This window comes from Scardinius erythrophthalmus (genome assembly GCF_964197995.2).
Source record: "Scardinius erythrophthalmus genome assembly, chromosome: 22".
Lineage (NCBI taxonomy): Eukaryota > Metazoa > Chordata > Actinopteri > Cypriniformes > Leuciscidae > Scardinius > Scardinius erythrophthalmus.
Window position 1 is genome coordinate 31,693,012 of NC_138242.1, and position 25,859 is coordinate 31,718,870.

General features: G+C 35.0%; 1 protein-coding gene across 1 annotated transcript; it reads right to left on the reverse strand.

Annotated features, from left to right (window-relative positions):
* Nucleotides 1-474: 474 nt before the first annotated feature.
* LOC308682956 (uncharacterized protein) lies at nt 475-23,424 on the reverse strand. The gene is made up of 3 exons (XM_081352981.1): nt 22,789-23,424; nt 22,627-22,704; nt 475-2,194 (listed from the first exon to the last, which is right to left on the reverse strand). Exons 1-3 carry the CDS (start codon nt 23,188-23,190, stop codon nt 653-655), a joined length of 2,022 nt encoding a protein of 673 aa, XP_081209107.1. The 5' UTR covers nt 23,191-23,424; the 3' UTR covers nt 475-652.
* Nucleotides 23,425-25,859: the final 2,435 nt, after the last annotated feature.

A 25,859-nucleotide genomic window follows, 5' to 3' on the forward strand; every position in this document is an offset into this window, starting at 1 on the left:
CCTGCATTACACAGTTAAATGAACACATTTATACATGAAAAACTAACAGAAACAGACTGCTAAATATAAATGTATAAATATAAATTTATTGATATATGTGAAACACAAGTGGAAGCATTTAATAATCTCTCTGTATATTCTCAATAAACACGTGAAGCAATAAACACAAGGCCCAAAAATGTCATAGAGAATAAAAAGCACAGTCCACAAAGCAGAGCTTAGAAATGTTTATCATGTTTTTCACCTGCTGGATGATAATTAACAGTTTCTCATATGGCCTCTAGATGACAGTGTTTTATAATAACAGTCTCTAACAGCCTCTTAGTGATAATGATTACATGCACATAATTTTATGATTAATTACAATGTTCTGGCTATTTGTTGCATTTACAGTGTCACTGCTATATTTTCAATAGTATCTTACTGTATAAATGAATATACAGAATTCACAGTAATCACTATTGTACATTAATTCATTTAGCAGATGTAGTTTATTTAAAGCAACTTACAAATGGAAAATACAGGCAAGTGTGATGATAAAAAAAAAAGTTTGATTCATAAAACATTGCAATTATGATCAATGATAATACAGCTTTACATCACATGAAGGACATGCTTTTGAAGCAGAAACATTTTCAGGATTGATTTGTGTTTATTGTTTGTATGTATTGTATTTCAGAGCTCTGTGTTTTCCTTCTCCTGCTCTCTTCTTGATTTCTTCAAGTGTTTTTGCTTTTTCAGGTTCATTTATTTCCTTCAGCTTCTCAATCAGAAAATCAACATGCTGTAGTGTGAACAGAGAAACAGTGTTGAGTGCGATCATCTGCAGTTTATCCACACAGTGAAAAGCTTCAATCACCAGCTTTAATTTCGCTTTCTCTAATTCTTGCAGTTCTTCTTCCAGCTTCTGGACCAAAGACACATCCTCCCTAATCTTATCATCATATTTCTTCTTTAACTCTTCATATGTCCTCTTCTCTTTCTTTGTCTTTGTTACATATATTTTTGCTTCTTTGACGTGTTTGCTGTAGTGGCATTTATTTGTGCACACTGTACAGTGATTATCTTTCATCACTTCACACCATGAGAGATCACTGACCCACCAGCATCCTGGATAATGACAGTTCTCCTCACAGACGCTGCAGCACATCGCCTTTTCAGCTACAGAAGGATCAATATCAACCTTCTCTTTGTAGGAGACTTCAACTTCATACTCAAAGTTCTTATTTTCTTCTACATCTTTCTTGTTATTCTCCAGAGCTTCTTGAGTTTGTTTCAGCTCATTTTGCTTTAGTTCTGTCATGTGAACACGTGATTGTAGATTTGAGATATCTGCCTCCAGCTGTTTCCGTTTCTGCAACACATCTTGAGTCATCTCCAGGGATTTTGGTTTTATTGTGTCAAGAAACTTGAACAATCCTGCCATTCCTCTAAAACTGAGATCCCATGATTGTAACTGGATCATTTCATATTCTTCATCAACAGTTTCTGACTGACAGTTATTAAACAGGAAAAACACAGGCTGATTCTTGTCATTCACTGCACACTTGATTTCAGCCTCTTTAACAGCCGTCAGAGCATCTTTAGGAGGAAATCCATCTGAGTGTGTGAAGAGCAAGACAATGTTTTTAGCAGTATCTTTCCCAAATAAAGACTGAACAGCATCAAATATGTATATTAGTCTGTCAGAGAGTTGAGTCTGTGTCACATTAATCACTAGACACACTGCATGTACTTCATGAACCCCTTCTGCAGATTCACTTAAACTAAGCAAACTCTCAGCGATCTCTTTATCATGATCAACTCCACGAGTGTCTCCATATCCTGGTGTGTCGATGATTGTTAAATGTTTTGGACTCTCTTGTGAATAAAACCCATAAACAGTGGTGATGGAGGTCTGACTGTGAGCTGATGATCGGTCACTCTGATCATCTGTGATCTCAAACCAAACCTTGTCTTCTCTCTGAACACCCAACATGTAGTTGATCATCACATTGATCAGTGCTGTTTTTCCTGTTCCTGTTTCTCCCACCATCAGAATGGTTTTATGGGGTTTGTTTTTGTCTCTCTCTCCAAAGGTCATTTTTCTATATGGTTTAGACTGATCCATTTTCTCTGTCTTTTTTATCAGACGATATCGAGCAGGATTTCCATCTTTGATTAAGATGCTTTCCTTGATGAGATTATTTATGTCCTGTAATGTGAAACATAAAAACACAACAATAATTATGGTCATGAGTAAATGATGTACAATGTTATATATTTAAATTATGAAATGTGCACCAACATCACTGTTAACAATAAAGGTTCTTTCACATAACTCAACCAAGAAAAGTAAAGCATTTTACATTTATTTTGTTTCTGCTGTTTCCCCCTGTGGTTGGTGGGGACACAAATTCTCAACTCCAAAAGGAATATACATATTAAAGGGATCATATGATGCGTTTTAAAGTTTTCCTTTTCCTTTAATGTGTAAAGTATCTGTTTGTGCAAACGATCTGCAAAGTTACAAAGCTCATAGTCTCCCACAAAGAGATTTATTCTGTCTAACACAGAACACTGTTCCAGACCAGCCTAAAGGCCTTGATTAAAGTCCAGATATTACTTTCTCAAACATCCACATCACTGAAATATTAGCATAATGCCGCCCAAAGGCATATGCAATGAAAGAAGATCCTTCTTCTGCTTAGAGTCCGCGATACTGGATGGAATAATTAAATAACTGTAAACAATACAAAATAACCCAGATGCGTGGCCATTATGGAGGCACTCGGATGTAAACAACAGCATAGATTGCACAATTTATGTACTACTGAACACACTGTTACACTAATAAACCACGGAAAAAACCACATGGAAGCTGCAAAATCATATAGAGAAGAACTTAGTAAGCAGGAAAGAGCGCGACATTTTGCCAAACTAAAGTTAATATGTGGTAAAGATCCGAACAAGCTAGCTTCTCTAGTCCTTATTGCAATTCTTCCTTCTATTTCTTATCCCGCCATTGGCTATGTTCAGATTGTCAGTCCAAAAAAGCACATGAAATCCGTTTCAAGCTACATCCATATGTGGTTTGAAATCCTATTCTAATCAAATCACATATCAGGAAATCCCAAGAGGTCCTCGCTGCAGCCTGTAGCACTTTGACGTAGCTGGATCAGATCCGACGCATGCGCGGTGCTGTGTTTTGGTCTGTACAAATAAAAAATAAACCTGAATTTAAGTTAAATATAAATGATCACTTGAGTGATAACTGCGTGATCTGACTGCTGTGATCAGTTTGTATATTAAACTTAAATTCAGGGTTTTTTATTTGTGTGTTTTTTTTATTTTATGTATGTACGGAATGATGTACGTACATAAAACTCTGTCGACTCCGTCGCTATAGAAACAAAGGTGCTAAAATGCAATCATGCAATGAGCTTCTCTACTACTTATTGTAAAATTGATTTCTTTATATTTGCTAGTAGTATTGTCCATACTGCAAAATCCTTATGTTTTTATTCAACTATGTGTGGGCCTAATGAAAAATACGGGACAAATCCCGTCCCTTATTGATTTGATATGGGACGCATCATCTTACTTGTAAATACGGGATGATTCGGTATTTTAAGGGACGGGTGGCAAGAGGAACCTTATGTACAGATCACAGTGGAAAAATTAGTATAGCCATTAAAGAAGGAACTCTTACCAGGCAAAATATCATTAAGCACTTTTTTTTGCGGACAAGATTTAGTTTCTTGATGCTGTTATTATTTTTGCATTTTCCCATGAATGTGTAGCCTACTGGTATTTTAAGTTGTTTACAGACCGTATTGTATTGTAGGCCTACCTCTAGGATTAAAATTACAGACACAATTACTTGACTAATTTTTGCTTCCACTCAACAGCAAATATGACTTGAATAAAATAAAATGGCTTTATTTAAAAATGTTCTGTATACACGCATTAAATCCATCATATTTAGGTTTAAAATCATGTGATTTAACCCTTGTGTGGTGTTCAAAACCCTAAAACACCCGGGATCTTCTCGGTCAAAAATGACCGGCCTACAAAAAATAGCTTATAAATCACTTGTTATGTTATTATCACCCAATTTTGGATTCAATCTTTTTGTCAACTTGTTCTTTTTCGATTAGGACTGGTTTTATATTTATATTTGCATCTGATTAATCGTAGGCCCTCATTTATTTGAGAGTAGGCATCTCATTTTTTGAGTAAAAAAAAACATAATTTTTTAATAATTTTGGAAATCTGAAGAAAATTGGCACTATTGATCACACTAGTCTACTTTCATTTAATTTAATTTTAATTTTGTTTTGAAAAACTTTTATTTTGTACAAAATGGCACAGAGTTACACTTGTGGTGTTCCACAACAGGGCCATTGTTTCAATGGGCCATTGAAAGTGAATGGGAGAGACTGGGCCATTGATTTATAAGCTAAGTTTTCAGGAGCATGTTCATTATGTTTATGTACACATACCGTATGTGCATGTGTGCTCGCAAACATCGAGCCATTGAACCTGTGCATGTGTGGATACATGCATACACATGCTACCCAAAAACACACACACGTTAAGTTAAAACACAAACTATTTTGAGTATTACACATATTCTTTTTCACAGAGAGAAACTTAATCCTACCTGCATCTAATATCCATTCATCCATCTGACATTCATAGAGACACACACACACACACACACACACACACACACACACACACACACAAACACACAATCCATGCAAGTTATGATCTGAAACGTCACATCAAAACAACATAGCATCTCTGCTACTGCTACTTCATTGGTGCGCCTGTGCAACTTCATGTGTTAGAAGTCCATGAGGAATATCTTTAGATCTGAGTGATGGATTATGGTGAGTTTGGGCTCGTTTTAATCTTAAAGGTCTAATATGTAACAATTTTGTAATAAAATATCTGAAAATAACTTGCACATTGTGATATATTTCCTCCAGTTGTGTACTTACAATATCTCAAAAGTCTCCAAAGATTTTTTATTTCAGAGAAATTCAGATTTTAAATAACTGGCCGTCCCGGAAAAGAAATGTCGCCTCTTAGTGACGCAATGTCCGCTCTATTCTTTTTTTCCGGTGTGGACCATGTGATCAGAGCCCGTCTACATTCTCTGATGTGATGTTCCACCACACCGGAATATCACATGGTCAAATGCGGAAGTGGTGGTTATAGCGTTATCCATACTGTATGGTTATAGCTGTTATGGATTACGATTACTCTTTGGCGAGTATTGAAGTGGCAACAAAGCGAAAGCGTCCATATTCGGATACACGCAGACTGTGTGACAAACGGAGGAATAAAACCGGATAAAAATCGGCGTTTTCGAGATGGAGAGAGCTGCGCGACAATCTTGGACTTGACAGACAGAGACTCTGCTCTCGCGAGTGTATTGATAGACAGGTAAGCAAATCAATTATTTTTTATTGTACCAGTAACATAATAGTTACAGTAAAAATTATTTTAATCCTCTGAAGTCGGCAAACACGCGGGCGCGTTTTGCTGGATTTTCTCCACATTGTAGCACTATAAACTTAAATTACTCCGTCATTTATGGTCATACAGAAAAAAGAAATATAAAAAAAGAATCTGTGATATTTCTATTTTTGTATGTGTCCACTTACAATCAAATCAAAACATTGTGCTTTTTTAAAATAAAGAAAATAAACAGGGTGTGCGTTCTGCTTCTCCGTCGCGGTGAACTTTTTTTTCTTGAGCACGTCTATAAACTATAAACTGAAACAAAACTCAGTGAATACTTGTCACACATTTATGAGCCATATACCTTTATAAACATTTAAGTGTGTACTTTTAATAGATATGAATTACACCACATGCCTGTAATAATATAGCATAACATTTCACGGTCCTTGCAGTTCAATAATTATGATGACATAAAATAATACAATCAGACATGCAGGTAATACAAAAACAATTAAATGACCTCATCCGTGATCATGATTCATTTATTCCATTTAGATACATCGCTAGATGGTGTAAACGCATTAAAAACAACATCTCCCATCGTCACCTCCTTCATAGCGTCATCAAGCTTCGCCTTTGTTATTGTTGGAAACTGCGCCCTCTTGTGGTCACATACAAAAGTCACATACTGGAGCTTTAACAATCTCATGTAAATAATGATGTGCCATTTTCCACAATTTATGCATGCTTCATTGAGTTATGAGTTAAAACGCGACATAAGTGCTACATCTATATTCAAGGCTCTGTGTGCGCCTGTTGGGGTTCGTGTGTTACAACTCCATTAGGAATATCTTTAGACCTGAGTGATGGATTATGCTGAGTTTGGGCTCTTTTTAATCGTGATAGTCTGCTGAAAATAATGATGTACAGTTTTCTACGATCTGTGCATGCTTCGTGAAGTTATCAGCGAAAACCAAACGTGAGAGCTTCATGAGTATATACTTGGCTAGGTGCATCTGTGATATTTTCTGTGTTAGAATGCCATGAGGAATATCTTTAGATCTGATTGATGGAATATATTGAGTTTGGGCTCTTTTTAATTGTGGGCTCCTGCTGTAAATAACGATGTGCCATTTTTCATGATCGATGTATGTTTCATGAAGATACGAGTAAAAAGGCCAAGTCTAAGCTACCTTGCTTTGCTACGTGAGTCTGTGGTATTTTTTTGTGTTAGAACTCAATGAGGAATATCTTTAGTTCTGAGTGATGGATTATGTTGAGTTTGGACTCATTTTAATTGTAAGCATCTGCTGTAAATAATGATGTGTCAATTTCCACAATCGGAGCATGTTTCATGAAGTTACGAGAAATTCCATCATCCATATATGGTTTACACATGGGTGTCTTTGAAGGGCTTCTTTTACAAAAACCTCGCTCAAGTTTAGTAAAAAGCCTGAAACAATTATGCTTGTATTTTACTCATTGAGACTTTTCAAATGACATATGATACAGGACTATCTGAGCTGTATGATGTATTCGACATATTGCTGAATGTAATACAAAAATGTAGTTTATAAATTAATGATTTTTTTTTCTATTTATCAGCAAATAACTCAGCACTACTTAGGAGTTTATCAATTTGGCTACATTCATTGTAAATTTCAGACTCTAAGCTTTCAAATGACACCTATTTTAAGTTGATCAAGGTAATATTTTTGAAAAATATTATGATTATTTATTTCGCAGCTAGGTGGCGCCTGCGGGGGAACACTCTTGTTTTAGAGTGATAACTCAGCACTCATTAGGATTTGATCAAAGTGATTAGATGCATTAAAAAGCTGAGATTCTAAGCTTTAAAATGATACATATTGTGTGTTGTTCCATTCATTGGTTGCATTGGTATCTCCCATTCACTTTCAATGGCCCATTGAAACAATGGCCCTCAATGGCCCAGTAGAACACCACAAGTGTAACTCTGTGCCATATTGTACAAAATAAAAGTTTTTCAAAACAAAATTCCTGGTGAAAAATTAAAGTAGACTAGTGTGATCAACAGTGCCAATTTTCTTCAGATTTTATTTTATATTTCCAAAATTATTCAAAAATAATGTTTTTTTTTACTCAAAAGATGAGATGCCTACTCTCAAATAAATGAGGCCTACGATTATTCAGATGCAAATAGAAATATAAAACCAGTCCTAATCGAAAAAGAACAAGTTGACAAAAAGATTGAATCCAAAATTGGGTGATAATACAACATAAGTGATTTATAAGCTATTTTTGTAGGCCGGTCATTTTTGACCGGGAAGACCACAAGTGTAACAAGGTGACAAAACCCCCCTAAAAAAGTAAGAAAATTGTCAAAAAACATTTGAGAAGTAGTTATTCATAGATGCCACCTACGTCACTACAAATAGAACGCCGCCATATTTACGACCGACTCGCCCGGTATGGCCGCCCAAACTGCCCATTTGAATGAGAGAGAGAGACAGAGATACCTGGAGCCAATTTTAGGCTCCGATCCTTATTTGTTAACCCCAGTTTTCTTTAGTCCATTATTATCTGCCCCAGGCTTGCCCCAATTGGCCTTTCATGATATAGAAATACTTAAGTATAGAGCTTCATGGCGCGCGTTCATGAGAGTCGAGGCGATGTCATGAATGAATCTATGAATCTGCAGCTGTTCGGCTGGCATAAATGAATCTATCTAATCCGAACAGCGGCACTGGCAGAGTCCAGAGAGACACCAGCATCAGCACAGCCAGAGACATCAGCCAAATATCATAAAAGACTGCCATATCTGTCCGAAAGAACAGATGTTCAATTACAGAGAAGGTTTAATACACACAAATATTGAAATGAAAGAATCTTTTGAGTCGAATCTTTTTTAATGATTCGGCTGCGATTAAAAGCTATCAAGAGGTAAAGCTCAGTGATTATAATATAACAACTTAAATTGCAATTTCTTCGTCACATAAAGCTATCATATGAATAAATAACGATATTAATATAACGGACGAGTCGTATTAGATCACTTTTATGACTTTTATTATTAGTATTTTTTGCGTGACAGCCCCCAGTAGGCTAACATTACTCATTCACTTTCATTACATCGACAAGAAGAGTCTCCATTAGGCTACATATTCAAAAATGTCCCTTTGTCTTCCACGGAAAAGTAAACTTAAAGGTCTAATATGTAACAATTTTGTAATAAAATATCTGAAAATAACTTGCACATTGTGATATATTTCCTCCAGTTGTGTACTTACAATATCTCAAAAGTCTCCAAAGATTTTTTATTTCAGAGAAATTCAGAATTTTTTTTTTTTTTTTTTTTTTTTTTGTGTACACAGAGTTTATTAAAAAGAAAGCTTTTGTACGACTCACTTTCTGAGTTAGTGTTTCCGGCCGCCGCCATTTTGACAGTCAAAAACAGTCGATCTCTGAATGCAACGTAACATGAGGAGAGTAAAGATGGAAAGCTCCTAAAGCTTAGTTCCATATAAACTCATGGATAATTTGTTTTGTCATTATGGAAAATCAATATTGACCTTGTGTTTGAAAAAGGATCCTCATATAATAATGAAATGATTCAGTGATACAGATCGACTATTTTTGACTGTCAAAATGGCGGCGGCCGGAAACTTTTTTTTTTTTTTTTTTTTTTTTTTTTAAACTTTTTTTTTTTTTTTTTTTTATTATTGAAATCTTTCCAGTACAGACATAACAATTATAAACATGACCATATGAACATGACAGTTTAAGATGACTTGTGGATAGAATCAAACATAAAGACGCTTAAGAGAAGCGAGAGAATTACAAGAGATAGAGATAAATTAAAGTAGTAAAAAAAAATAATAATAATAATAATAATAATAAAAAAAAAAATAAAAAAAATAACACTGAGAGAGGGCTAGGGATTTTTTTGCATTTCGAGATCTTCTATCATTGTATAAAGTTTCACAGCCTTCTTTCCTTTCATGTGTTTCAGAGATGAAAAGTAACAGTACAATTCTTTGTGAAAAGCAAAAAATTTGGGAATGGATTTCATAAATCTGTTCTTATGTATAAAGAATTTTCCAAGTATTACTATGGAGTTAATCAACATATTGTGATTGTTATCTTTGACAATAAAACCATATAAAACATTTTCTTTCTTTAAAACAGGAACAGGCAGATATTTAGATAACCAATGGAATAAATCACTCCAGAAGGCATCGATGAAAATACAATCATAGAACATGTGATCTGTGGTTTCTGCGTTATTGGTACAAAACACACAGTTCTTACAATCAAAACCAAATCTATTAGAAAGAAACTCAGAAGATGGATAGATTCCATTTAGGACCTTGTAGTGTACTTCCTTAGCTTTTGGCACAATTGGAAATTTAAAGAAAAGGGATCTTAAACATTCAGCATCTTTTTTGGAAAAAAACCTGGAGATTGAATTGTAAGATCTAGAGAACGGGTACAGTTCTTTGTTAAATATTTGTCTAATAGCGAGGTTACTTATTTTACATTCGAACAGATTACTCCCTTGTACCAAAAGCGAAGGAAGCTTTGGAGTCGAACAGTCTCGATGCCGGTGAGATATCATTAAAAGAACTTGCTTAGGTATTGCGTTAAAAACTTTTTTATATTGCTGTTTGTCTATAATATTAAATTTAGCACAAAAATCCTCGAATGAGAGTAAGTTACCATTACAGTCCAGTAAATGAGAAACAGACCAAATGCCCTTATCTAACCAGTTTTGTATAAACAGAGATTTACGATTATGTAAAATATACCTGCAGTTCCATATTGGGATATTGTGAGGGCTAAAATTATGTTTGTATATCATTTTCCAATAAAACAGAGTTTGATAATGAAATGAAGAGATTTTATAGGGAAGTTTCTTGAGGTCATAATCACAACTAAGGAGAAATTTGATGCCTCCAAGTTTCATAAAGATATTGTTGGGAATGTGAAACCAAATTTGTGTTTTTTTAATTAGAAATTGTTTTAGCCAGTTGGTTTTGATTGTACCATCAATACATTCAAAATCAATTGCCCTAACCCCGCCTTCTTCATAGTCTCTAATCATTTTACTCTTTTTTATATAATGCGTTTTACCCTTCCAAATGTAGTTAAAGTTTGCTTGGTTTATTGCTTTGATTGCATCCTTGGGAACTGATAATGATTGGGCTGGGTAGATAAAGCGAGAGATGGTTTCAGTTTTTGTAAGTAATGTTCGCCCGATAATAGATAGATCTCTCTGAGACCAAGAGTTGAGATGAGCTTTACATTTTTCCAAGTTCCCCCAGATATTAAGTTTGGTTAATTGATTCCCGTCCTTTGTGATTTGTATGCCTAGATACTTTACTGTTGTTTTAACAGGGATGGAGTGAATAACTGAGAGATTACAATCATGAATAGGTAAAAGTTCACATTTATTGAGATTTAATTTTAGCCCAGACGCTTTTGAAAAGGAATCTATTGTTTCAAGGATTTTTGGGAGTTGGTCGCTATTTTCCATAAATATGGCTGTATCATCAGCAAGTTGGCTTATTGTCAGTTGTTGATCAAATATTGTTAGTTTTTTAAAATCTGAATTTTTAATAAGAATGGATAACATCTCGGCTGCAATAATAAATAACAGTGGGGATATAGGACATCCCTGCTTAATACCTTTTTGAATCGGGAATCTTGGGGAAGTTCCTTGCGGCAGAAGGACTGTGCTATTTGTATCTTTGTAAATTAATTTGATTATGTTTATAAATTGTTCACCAAATCCTAAGAGCTCTAATGTCCGAAACATAAATCTGTGTTCGATCGAGTCAAAAGCTTTAAAAAAATCTAGAAAAAGGATTAGGCTCTTGTCTTCTATTAGGTAATTATAGTCAAGTAAGTCAAGTATAAGTCGTATATTATTATGTATTGAACGTCCTCTGATGAAGCCTGATTGTGTGTCTGACACGATGTCCTCGATCCCCACTCTAAGTCTGTTTGCAAAAATATGAGTCAAGAGTTTGTAATCGTTATTAAGAAGAGTTATGGGACGTAGATTGTCAATTATCTTTGAGTTTTTGCCAGGTTTTGGAATTAGGGTGATCATTCCTTGCTTCATTGTTGTAGGTAAAATGAATGTATTACATATTTCTTTTAGCATATTTAGTAAGAGATCTTTTAGGTTATCCCAGAAATACTTGTAAAAGTTGCTTGTTAAACCGTCTGAGCCTGGGGATTTATCCAGTTTAAGACATTTAAGGGCTTTTTCCACCTCTTCCATTTTAATTTCAGCATCACAGATATTCTTAAAACAATCATCAATTTTAGGGATCTGTTCAGAGATTTTATTAAAGAAAGCTTCAGCATCGACCTGCGAATAAGAGGAGGAATATAAATTACTATAAAACTGGAAAACTGCTCTGGAGATTTTATCAAGGTCAGTACATTCTTGGTTGTCAATTATCAGTGTTTTTATCGCATTTCGTTCCTGCCTTCTCTTCTCTAGACGACAGAAGTATGCTGTACTCTTTTCTCCTTCCTCCATCCATTTTGCTCGAGAACGGATATAAGCTCCTTTAGCTTTATTAACATAAATTCTGTCCAGTGAGGAATGCAGCGTCGTTAATCTTTGCTTATCATCTTCATTTATTAGATGTTTATTGCAAATACTATTGATTTCCTTTACAATATGCATTTCTTTTTGTTTACTGTCTCTACTTAAAGTTTTACCAAACGAGATGGAAATTTGACGAATTTTATATTTCAGATATTCCCATTTGGCTCTATAGCTCGTGAATGATGGATCCATATTTATATCATTAATAGTTATTTTAATTTCTTGACAAAAGGGGTCATGATTAAGAAGGTTTGAGTTGAATTTCCAATATCCATTTCTTCTTAAACGCATATTTGATGGAATTACATTAATTTTAACTAAACTGTGGTCTGTAAGTGGTGCAGCCGAGATTGCGCAGTTTATTTCAGAGTCAGGATAAATATCTGACACAAGCCAGTAATCTAATCTGGATTTAATTGTTCCATCTGGTTTAAACCAAGTAAACATTTGAGTGTCTGGGTTTAGATATCGCCAAATATCTGTCAGTTTGAGTGAGTTACAAAGTTCCAACAAAGCTGTATTGTAGTGATAATTTTGAAATCTTGTGGGGTACCTGTCAAGCCATTCATCCATTACTACGTTAAAATCTCCTCCAATAAAGATATCATAATCTACATAATTTTTGGATAATTCTTTTACAATATTAGTTAGATCTATTAGAAGATTTTTGTTCTGGTTGTGGTTGTTGTAACCGTAAATATTCCCTAGAATAAAAATTCTGTCACCCATCTCAAAAATACAAATTATCCAATGACCTAGCGGGTCCTTCTTAGTAGCAATCACTTTCCCTGGAAAGTTGTTCAGGAGTATGGCAACACCAGCTGACCTGTTTGAACCATGACTATACAATATCTTGTCTCCCCATTGATTTGACCAAAATTTTTCATCTGTCTCATTGCTGTGAGTTTCTTGAACAAGATAAGCTTGTGCTTTTTCACTTTTTAAATACAAAAATGTTGCTTTCCTTTTAATAGAGTCTCTTAAACCCCTTGCGTTAAGTGTTACAAAAGAGAGGTTAGAATTAAATAAAGACATGACAAAAACTAAAAGGATGAAGGAAAGAATATCTTGAAAAAGATGAAAGGTTGTAGAACGTAGAACTGTTAGTTGTAACTACCGAGTTGTGATGAGCCCCTAACAAATTTTTTTTTTGTATTAATCAACATCAGATATCAAACTTGGAATCTGTATTAAGTATCTTAGAAACAGGAAACTTAAACAGTTTTATTAATGAACATAAAGGAATATAATATACTGCCGGTAAAGTTTACTTCTTCTGAAAGAAGGGAGCCTGAAACAGGCATGCAAAATTAAAGTAAATAATCTCAATCTGCATAGAACTGCACAACCATTAATGTGTGGTAGAACCTTGAATATTTAACTTCAGTTAAGTTTTTTTTTTTTTTTTTTTATGGCAAATTGTATTCAAGTATTGTAAACATATCTACCTGTGTGGTCAGATATATGAGCTATCAGGATCTCAGGTATCAACAAGAACCCTTTTACCATCAATAAAACCCATGTGGCCTCTGTAGTAGATGCTCTTCCCAGCTGCACGGGCTTGCTCCATCCTTGGCCACACAGCTGCTCGAGCCTCTCTGTCTGCTTTACAAAAGTCCTGCTTGAAACGAATCCCAGCTTCCTTGCAGAACTTAGAGTTTTTAGTCAGTCTCCAAATTTCATCCCTCTGATGTCTCATCACGAACTGAATGATCACTTGGCGATGACTCCTTTCTTCTCGTTTCCCGAGCCGATGAACACTGTCAATAACCGTTTCCATGGAGGCGGCCCACTGTGGTGCGATCTCTGACAGGATGCTGATGATTTCTTGACGGATCTGTTCATTTTCCTTTTCTTTAAGACCTTGTATCTTAAGGTTCCATCGCCGCTTGTATCTTTCCATCTCTGTAACTCTTTCCGTTAGTTCTTTATTTTCTCTAATAAGCTGTGGCATTTCTTTCTCAACTGCTTTTAATTGCGCTTTGCACTCCTTAATATCAGCAGCATTAATTTCTGCTAGCTTGGCAACACTGGCTACCATAACAGTGGTCTCTCGTAACTGCTCTCCAAATGTGTCCATTTTCATTGTTAGCTTTTCAATTGCCTCAACAAGAGCACTTGGGTGTTCCTTTGGTTCTTGCGAAGCTTTAATCTTGTTGGGAGGAATAGAAGATTTTGTTGGAGTCGGAGGCTGGCCTTTCCTCTTACCGTAGCTGCTTCCTGAAGTTTCCATTGGTATGTAATCGTGTTCCGAAACGTTAGCTTGAGCAGAGGTTGCCGTTAGCTTAGCTTCACTTTTCTTGCTTGACATATCTCGGTCGGCTTGACAAACAAGTAAAGCAGCTGCTTGACTTTTCTCAAAAAAGATGCTGGTGTTAAAGGTTATTATATGATAGCAACTATTTTGGGTGGCTGACGTTGATTTAAAAGATTATTTCGGGGGCATTGATAGCGAGCTTAGAAAACACGATGTGACCTGTTCGCCATCACCGGAAGTTCCCAGAAATTCAGATTTTAAATAACTGGCCGTCCCGGAAAAGAAATGTCGCCTCTTAGTGACGCAATGTCCGCTCTATTCTTTTTTTCCGGTGTGGACCATGTGATCAGAGCCCGTCTACATTAGGCTTGTTTGAGATGCGCCTCGCCTCGCCTGAAATGTAGGCGAGAGTAGGCGGCTGCAGTGAGGGGCGGAGTGAAAAAAGCGCAGGCAAGCCGGACACTTCTCTCTTCTCGCAGTGGATCTGACAGCTGTGAGATCAAAGACGGATATCGCGGGATTCACGCTCGTGCACAGTGTTGCTAATAAACTGGATGGAATTTAAGTTTTCTGTTGCTTTTATATGAAAATAAATATAATGAACAAGACACCCAAAGTAGCCTACTTATTTAATTCCATTCCAAATACATGTTTATCAGTCTTTTTTTCTTTAATACAGACGTGTGTTTTTTTTTTTTCTTTTCTTTTTATAAAAAATACATTGCATAATCCATAGAGATCGCACTGTTAGATAGTTTGGGAATATTCACACATACATAAAACATGATATCAGAGTTTTAAAATCAAACATGTTAAAAGAGAACAATACATCATCACGGTTGTTTAAACCAATGAACATCAAGCTGTGTCGTCAGTAAGTCGTTTCCCATCATGCTTTTGATCAGCGCAGTCGGTGCGAGCAACTGCGCTCGACTGCAGAATCCGACAGGTGTGCCTTGCGCTCGCGAGAGATTTTTGACATACGTCAGCATGACATCAGAGCAAGGCGGACCGCACTCGGACACATTTCTAACCGGCATGCATCTCGCGCTGATCACCGGTGATCGATTCTGCGCAGATTTTGCTCATCTCAAACAAGCCTACTCTCTGATGTGATGTTCCACCACACCGGAATATCACATGGTCAAATGCGGAAGTGGTGGTTATAGCGTTATCCATACTGTATGGTTATAGCTGTTATGGATTACGATTACTCTTTGGCGAGTATTGAAGTGGCAACAAAGCGAAAGCGTCCATATTCGGATACACGCAGACTGTGTGACAAACGGAGGAATAAAACCGGATAAAAATCGGCGTTTTCGAGATGGAGAGAGCTGCGCGACAATCTTGGACTTGACAGACAGAGACTCTGCTCTCGCGAGTGTATTGATAGACAGGTAAGCAAATCAATTATTTTTTATTGTACCAGTAACATAATAGTTACAGTAAAAATTATTTTAATCCTCTGAAGTCGGCAAACGCGCGGGCGCGTTTTGCTGGATTTTCTCCACATTGTAGCACTATAAACTTAAATTACTCCGTCATTTATGGTCATACAGAAAAAAGAAATATAAAAAAAGAATCTGTGATATTTCTATTTTTGTATGTGTCCACTTACAATCAAATCAAAACATTGTGCTTTTTTAAAATAAAGAAAATAAACAGGGTGTGCGTTCTGCTTCTCCGTCGCGGTGAACTTTTTTTTCTTGAGCACGTCTATAAACTATAAACTGAAACAAAACTCAGTGAATACTTGTCACACATTTATGAGCCATATACCTTTATAAACATTTAAGTGTGTACTTTTAATAGATATGAATTACACCACATGCCTGTAATAATATAGCATAACATTTCACGGTCCTTGCAGTTCAATAATTATGATGACATAAAATAATACAATCAGACATGCAGGTAATACAAAAACAATTAAATGACCTCATCCGTGATCATGATTCATTTATTCCATTTAGATACATCGCTAGATGGTGTAAACGCATTAAAAACAACATCTCCCATCGTCACCTCCTTCATAGCGTCATCAAGCTTCGCCTTTGTTATTGTTGGAAACTGCGCCCTCTTGTGGTCACATACAAAAGTCACATACTGGAGCTTTAAGGATTTGCACATGAATGTGAGTAAATGACGGCAGAATTATCATTTTTGAAAGAACTAGTCCTTTAATATGCATTTCAAGGATGAGATTATGCAGCTTCTGCAGAGCTAACGTTAACGTTACTTACACAAAATAACATCTAAGCGCATGTGACGAAGACAATATCTTTATGAACTTCAGAAAAATATTTATTAGATTTAGGTAGGAATTAACTAACAGACAGACAGACATATATTCAAAACAATCCCAAATCTTACTAACTTACATTTAAACAGATCCAACAAATAAAATGAAGAAAAAACATTATCTGTCGATATCTGTCTGTATAATGTTGGGCATTGAGAGCTAATGGAAATATAATTAACCACAAACCAACATGAAACTTCAGGTCTTTTAAATAAATGATTCTCTCTTCTATCCTTTTCTTTTGGTATAGAATAAAATACCAGTTCAGGGTTCCTCTTTCGGTTGTTGTTGCAGCCAACTGCACAATATATTGCAGGCATTACTGAGACCATCGGTCATAAAGATGGCGGCGCAAAGCTAGTGACGTCAGGTGAACCGAATGAATACCATCTGTGAATAAAGTCACCAAGTTTCAGTCCAAAGCGATAACATTAACTAGTATTTTTGGGTAAAAGAAAATTCTCTCCGGGTCAAAATGACCTGAACACCACATGAGGGTCCTTCAGTCACTCTAGAGCTTCTGGTCTAAGTCTGAATAATGATAAATGTGAATTATTGCCCATTAAGAATTGTAATGTTTCTTCAATATGTGGCATAGCTGTTAAAAGCACTGTAAAATATCTTGGCATAGAAATAACTAAAGATAAAAATAGATGTGCAACAAATTTTAATCCGATTATTGCTAAAACAAAGAAAAAATAATAATTCCTGGCTTCAAAGGGATCTATCTATTAAAGGAAGAGTTTTGCTCACTAAGGCCGAGGGACTTTCACGTCTCTCTTATGCGGCCCAATCTTTTTATGTTGATAAGTCCACATGTAAATTGATTGATAAGAGATCTGACAGCTTTTATCTGGAAAAATAAAAACCACTATATGAAGAAATCGGTTATTCTTTAAATTATACTTTTAAAATAAATTGGCTTCATAGGTATTTGAAAAATCAAGACATCTGGAATATCTTCCCAATACAAGCTTTTTCACATATTGGTATACATTTTTTATTAAAGGGTTAGTTCACCCAAAAATGAAAATTCTGTCAGTATTTACTCACCCTCATGTTGTTCCAACCATGTAAGTCTTTCGTTCATCTTCGGAACACAAATTAAGATATTTTTGATTAAATCTGAGCGGTATCTCACTCCTCCATAGGCTTCTAAGGGACTGAAACTTGCTGGCCCAGAAAAGTTATTAAAGAGATCGTTAATATAGTCCAAGTGACTCCAGTGGCTCAATCTTAAGTTTATCAAGCGACGAGAATACTTTTTGTGCGCAAAAACAAACAAAAATAACGACTTTATTCCACTATTCATTTCCTTCTCTCTTGGCCTCGTAGTGTTTTTGCGCTGCGCGTCTGTGTTATACGTCATCACGCATCACACACATGACCCGCTTCGGCCAATTGTGAGCCTACGTGGTGACGTGCAACACAGACGCGCTGCGCAAAAACACTACGAGGCCAAGAGAGAAGGAAATGAATAGTGGAATAAAGTCGTTATTTTTGTTTGTTTTTGCGCACAAAAAGTATTCTCGTCGCTTGATATACTTAAGATTGAGCCACTGGAGTCACTTGGACTATATTAACGATCTCTTTAATAACTTTTCTGGGCCAGCAAGTTTCGGTCACCTAGAAGCCTATGGAGGAGTGAAACATGGCTCAGATTTAATCAAAAATATCTTAATTTGTGTTCCAAAGATGAACGAAGTTCTTACGGAGTTGGAACAACATGAGGGTGAGTCATTACTGACAGAATTTTCATTTTTGGGTGAACTAACCCTTTAATGTGCAATTACAACATATCAAAAATTCCCATCAAATTTTAAAATTTCCACCAACAGGTACTTTTGTTACTTATGTTACAGGTACCTTGTTAATTTATAAACACAATTTCACCCCCCATTAATTCTTTATTTGGAATAATCAAAATATTTTATACAAAAATAGATCTTTATTTTTTGATAAATGGTTTAATAACGGCTTACTTTTAGTACATCAGCTATTTAACAACCAACGTTTTTTTAATGACTTGCACAGAATTTCTTTCTGAATACAATATGCCAGTTACCCCCAAAGAGTTTGCCATAGGTATGGGAGCAATTCCAACAGGAATCTGTACTCTCTTAAAAAACTGTTTTCACTCTCCTACTATAATTACTACCTTTCCTGAGCCAACTGAAACTCCAATAGGTAAAATATGTTTTTCAGAAAAAAAAATTTCCCTTTTTCTTGAAAATATAATTTCTGTTTCTCCTGCAATCTCTTACTGGAGTAATTTATTAAAAAATTTAAATTGGAAAAAGATTTGGTCCTTACAACAGAAATATTTTCTAACTAATAAAATAAAAGAAGTGTCCTTTAAAATAATAAATACATTTTATACAAAGTAATATTGACACAAGATGCTCATTTTGCCAAGTTCACACAGAAACGGTTAAACATTTATTTTGGTCATGATTCTATACTGAACAACTATGGAAAAATATTGAAATATTTATTAAAGATAATATCCAGCAAGATATATCAGTAACCTTTAAAGACATTATTTTTGGATACTTTGATTCTGACCCCAATAAAAAAAAGCCTGCTTTGTTATTAATGTAATTTATTCTATTGGCAAATTGTATATTCATAAATGTAAATTCACCAATAACAAACCAATTTTTATTGTTTTTTTGAAAGAATTTAAAATGTACCTTAACACTATTTCATCCTCAGTAAATAAGAATTTCATGATATTTTTTCTGTTTTTGCTAACACCTATTTCTCTTTATTTGTATTTGTCTTAGTTATGCACTGCTGTATGTTCAGATGACATTGTACATATTGTTAGATTTTGTATTGACATTTTTGTAATTTTGTTACAAAATTGTATAGGCTACCATGTTAGTCATCTCTGTATTGTTTGGAAGCATAATAATAAATAAATAAAAAAATAAAATAAAAAAAGGGAAGGCTTTAGCTACTTTCCTATGAAAATAGTTGGCAACACTGTGCATACCAGCCTACAGTTGAGCCTCCTACAGTTCTGCAGCAGGCTCAAGAGTCAAGACCAATGCTCAAGACGCAGTAGTCCAGCAAGGCGGCTACACATTTCCATGTTGTAAAATTTAAATAAGACATCTCTATTGCAAATGCAAACCCCTCCAATAACGCAACGTCATTGCCATATTGCCAAAGAGCTGCATGGACACACAAATCGGATCTGAACAGTTGCGATACACAGTGTGGACATCATTTTAGATCATATTCCAATCGGATACAAAGATAATCGGATTTGGACTGACAGTGTGAATGTAGCCATAGTTAACTACGTCAACATTTTAGCCATAGTCAACGCTTCATTTACACATGTGGCTGATGCTGTGCCTCTCTCAACCACAAATGCCTCATCAGTTTTGCACTCTTCTCTTTAACTTCTGACAGTCTAAAGAACTCGAAATGTTTTTTCCCGGTGTCGACCGATTAGTACAGACCAAAACTCGACCATTTTCAGCAGCAATAATCAGCCAAATTTGCGAGTCCGTTCAGTTCAGTGCATAGGCGGAACTCGCGGGGGGGTCGGGGGGGTCAGGACCCCCCCTATCTGAGGGTTGTCCCCTCCTAAAAAGTCCCCCTCCTTTGCCTCGGTGCTTTGGTCCAACACTGCCTGCTTCCCTTTTACCTCATCACAAACAAAGTCAAAGGTTTTTCAGTTGTGAAACTGAAGTAAGTCAAGGCTATTTTATTAACTTTAAACCTCGGATGAAGTGATTATTTTCTCTTTAACCCTCTGATGGTCTTCGTTTAGCAGTCACACTGGGGGCCTTCCCGGTCATAAATGACCGGACACCTAAAAATGAAACTTCCTCCATCCCAGTAAAAACCAATGCAATTTATTTTTGTTCTATAATATTTATTCTTTTTAATTTAGAATTTTGAGACAATTTGATTGAACTTATTAATATTTATGCAATATTTATAGTCCATTTTTTGACATTGAAAATAATGATTCTATGCAGTATTTTCGGGTAAAATAGAGACTAGGCTTTCAGAAAAAAAATAAAATAAAAAAAAATTCATCAATTTATTAATCAGAAAATTAAATAAAACATGATATTGCATGGGTTTACCACTAGATGCCTGTATAGCTCTAAATGGAGATGTTTGTGAATTCTAGTTGTTTTTGGACCAAATTACTTACTTTTAAGATGTGGATTGAATGTATTTTTTTAGAAATTCTCAAATAATACTTTTTGCCAAGGTTTATAACATTTTATTAATTATTATTTTAATAATTTTAATAATTATTATATTATATATACATATATTAATTATAATTATTAGTTATGTTATGTTTTTCACTCTTGATGTTTTAGAGCTTCACCCCTTCATTGCTGAGCATTTTTTTTCTGCATCGTGGCTGATTTGTAGAGAATTTTTGTGTTTTTGTCAATTTCCCATTCATTTCCTATGGGGGTAATTTTGACCGAAGACCAAAATCATAACTAATTTTTTTTCGACCACTTAGCATGCTCGGATCATGAACTCAATTTTTTTTTGTGTGTTCACATACCTAATGCCAGAAAAGTCACCAAGTTTCGTAACATTCTGATGAAGCTGTGATTTTTAAAAATTCAAAACAGATTTTTGTAATCTGAATTTATTGGTGTGTATGTGTATAAACGTGTGTTTGTATGTGTGTGTGTGTGTGTGTGTGGGTGGGTGTGATTTTTTTGCACTCTTGATGTTGTAGAGTGTCACCCCTTTACTGCGGTGTACTTTTTTTTAGAATCGTGTCCGATTTGTAGATTGTACAGACAAAAATTCTGAGAATTTTTGTGTTTTTGTAAATTTCCCATTCATTTCCTATGGGTCGGTCATTTTTGACCGAAGACCACGAGTGTGACTATTTTTTTTACGACCACTTAGCATGCTCGGATCATGACCTCAATTTTTTTTTGTAGCCTATTCACATACCTAATGCCAGAAAAGTCACCAAGTTTCATAACCTTCCGATGAAGCTGTGATTTTTTAAATTTCAAAACAGAAAATTATTCGGTCAGAAATGACCGAGGACCATCAGAGGGTTTTAATACAGATTATGCTGCGTCATTAATAAATCATGACAATTTTTTTTATGATAACCAATGTATTTTTGTCACCGATGTAGTCCGCCTCGCTATGTTGGCGATTATAACCTTGTTTTACAGTCTGTGCGTTCACCTAGATTGTTTAAAACCGTTCCCTCACACACCCCCATAGAGTGTACACATACATTATGTGTAGTCTGTTTACTTTTAGACACCATATTGCCTGTTTTAACTCTATTTTTAGGTTTTTCATATTTAGGTTTAAAAATACATTTATATAAGTAAAAATGCCAATGAAGGTAAAAATCGATTGAAACTTATTGGAAAAATGATTTCTGTCACTGCTCTGAACTGACCGCCAAACAGAATATGAAGAATATCAAAAACTTTAGGAGTCGGCTGTCCACGGCAGACCTAAACATGCCAAGTTACCAGCACAATAACACACTCATCAAAATATTGTCTAATTATTGTTATCGATAAAATCCCTGAAAATATAGTGACAATTTTTTGTCAATTTCGCACACCAATGAAGAATATTTTGGTCAATTTAGTCAGCTTTTTCAATGAACCAGAGACAAACTTCGAGAAGAACGATAATGGCACGGTCTCCATGCTAGCTACACTAATAATAGTGTAGCTATTATTAGTGTAGCTAATAATAGCTACCCCCCCCCCCAAACATTTAGATGAAATTTACGCCCCTGGGTGTTATCTGGGAATAACAGATACGACTGATATCTCCTATTATTCCTGACCATGTTTTGATGTAAAGTAAATGGAATCAAGAAGTCAGAGTCGACTCTGAAAAACCTGGAATCGAACACTCCCAGAGAATGGCTGTGTGTGTTCTCCAATAATGGAACATGTAATCTCAGTTAAATCACTAAACTGTTCTAATTAAATGTGTGAATATGTCAAAAGAATCAATCCTCACCTTGGCGTGTTGAACTGTTTTCTCTCCTTTAATCTTTTCTTTGTGTTTAGGTTTCTCTTTTAAGGACTTCAGTTCCTCCTAAAATTTAAAGTGAAAATCTTCATAAAGTGCTAATGTATCTAGTAATACAAGCTTTAATCCTCAGAAATAAATCTTCCTTACCTTATATGATGGACCAATTTCACTGATGGGTTTGAAAGTGTGATTGGCGTGTTTCTGTGAGTCTCTGCACACTACACACACAGGCTGATTGTCCTCCAGACAGAAGAATTTGAGTTTCTCACTGTGTAAACTGCACATCTCCTCAGATCCTGATGAACGACTCTTATCTCTCTCCTTCAGGAATGACTCACTCTTTTCATTTAACGCCATGTTAGGAATAGAAATCTCCATTGAGGATCTTCTCCTGCAGACTGGACACTCCCGAGTTTCCTTGCTTCTCCAGAACTGTTGAAGACACTCTTTACAGGAACTGTGATTACACGACAGACGAACAGGAGACTTGAAGATTTCAAGGCACACAGGACAAGAAAGCTCTTCTGAAGATACATATAGTGAAGCCATTTTCACTGTTTGAACACTTTGTCTTTACTTTCACTTTCTGAACGGTCGTTTTAAAAACGAACAACCACGAGAATCACAAAGATCTGTCTGTTCTGAAACAAACTATTCAAAAATGTATCTTGTTTCTTCATTGATCGCTGATTCCTTTTTCTTTTCTTCTCTCAAGAGAGAAAATAGATAGTCACGACAAAAAAAGGTCTGTGTGGTGCAGTTATGGCGTTAGTTTGTAGCGTCACACGTTTCCTCGACAAGAACCCAATAAGATTTTTAAAGCAAAAAAATAAAAATAAAAAAATCTCTGTGATCTACAAAAGTTTATGATACTAACACAGGGCCGTCGCCAGAACAAACCAAATAATTTCCATTGGGGGGCACACTTTTTTTAATGATCTGAGACAGACCAAAACAACAACCCATATTAGGCTGTAACTAAAATAGACCACAAAGTCTTGTTTTGTTCAATTATTTATACTGCATATAGTTATATTTCAAGTTACGGTCTGTGTAATAATGCGTTGAATAATGAATTTTCTTAATCATTTCTGAAGATAATTTGTTATGCATTTCTAGTGTTATCGTTGTAGAGATTACTGTTCCTGTGAGCTAAGTTCTGCTGAAACACTGTGCTTAGAAATTGTAGATGGTTACAATCGCAGACATTTAATATCGAACGTTCAATGTAAGATTGTTTTATTATCCTGTGCATTACATGTCGGGGGGCACAATACGTCATTTGGGGGGGCCCCCCAATTCCCCCCTCTTGACGACGTATTGTGAAACATGAACACTCTTTCAGTTTTTATCTAAAAACATTTTCCCAGAAAGTTTGAGTTAGAATAGTGTAAAAGATCACAATTATAAGCATATCGAGGCTGTAAAAGCTGATTCTATATATCCTCCTGGGACCCAAGAATAGACTTTTGTCCACTGTAGTGGACATTATATTTTAGTGAATTTCTCTGACGTCATTTATGTCACATGACACAACCTGGGTGTCCTGTGAAGGGCACATTCAGGACTTTTCAGAGATACCAAATGTTTGGAGGTTTCACCATGAAAACAACTTCTCCTTGGTCTTTAAAAATGTCTGCCATTAATTTAGTGATCAAATGTAGCATTCTTATGGAAATATGATAATATATTGTAATTATAATTTAAATTGGACTACTTTTCAAATTGTATTTCATAAAACAACATCTCAGGAAAATGTTAAGGGGTTTCAAATAAAAAAAATATTTTCTGTTCCAGAAGAGGGCATTGATTTCATACATGTCCACTGTAGAGACATCTGGACTTAAATCATGTTTATCAGGCATTTTGTGAGACACAACAAGTGAATATGGAAATAAATTATACATCAATATTCCTATGAAATATTAGATATTATTATTAAAATGTTGCCAATTATTACTCCAATTATTACACTTCTTTTTTCATTAAATGTTGCTCCAAGAACACATTAAGGTGCAAATTAGATACAGTTTATATATACATTGCATTGAATGGGAATATTAATTTATGGACATTTTACCCACATATTGCATAATGTAAAATGGTGTATCAATTCATTCCATTATTTCTTTCATAACATAGTTGAGAATAATCTTTATACAAATTTTGGTTGAAAAAATCCTGAAACCCCCAAATTTATTGGTGATTGAAAAAAAAATCCCATTGTTTTTGCCTATACATATAATTTCATGTCATTTTATTTTTTAAACAACTTAGTCCTGGCGTCCACTACAGAGGACATAGCAAAACTTATGAATAAAATATTATTTTGCAAAAATGTTTTTTTACCATTTGTTTATTGTGATCTAAACAGTGTGATGACATGGAAAAAAACTAAATTCAAAAAACGTTTTTTTTTCTGGGTCCCAGGAGGTTAAATATAAACAGACCACTACTCTGAGGGTTTTTGGAAGTTCAAGCCAATTCACCAACATATATAGGCTATATGATCTATAAAAAATTAAGTGCAAAAACTAATATTTATACTGTGTTGATAATATAAGTAGCCTATTGCTGTGAACTTATTTCAGACAGAATATTGCTTAATATAAAATCAAATTAAACATTAAACTAAACAACTAAACACTATAGTCTCTAATACACATATTCAATTTGTCGATAACAAAACATGGACGGACACTATGTAAAAGAATGCTATTGAATAATTTTCTCCATATTCCTGTCCCATATGGTTCACTTGAGCACTTCATTTACACCTATCGACAAAGTTTTTTTGTGATTATGAAGTTGAAACTATTTTTTTTAAAATTGTATTACTGGAGGCATGCATCATGGAAGCAAATGATGAAAATGTTAGGGGAAAATAAATGGTGCTTGATTATTAGTCAGTGCTAGGTTCCTCAGTTTTGGAATAAAGAAATTAAAGTTTGTGTGAGTATTTGACTGACCAGAAGAGGGCAGCACAGACTGACATTTCACACAAAGTCAAACTACAGTATTGTAAATGATATTCATTTGATCAAAATCTTTCAAATAACATGGAGATTCATTTGATCAAAATCTTTCAAATAACATGGAGATTAATTTGATGAAAAACTTTCGAGAATACGAACTGGCTCATTCCTGAATCTTTTCAACTCTGTAACTTGAAAAAACTGAATTGAGTTTGTGTTGTAATTTTCAGAAGTCTTTGCATT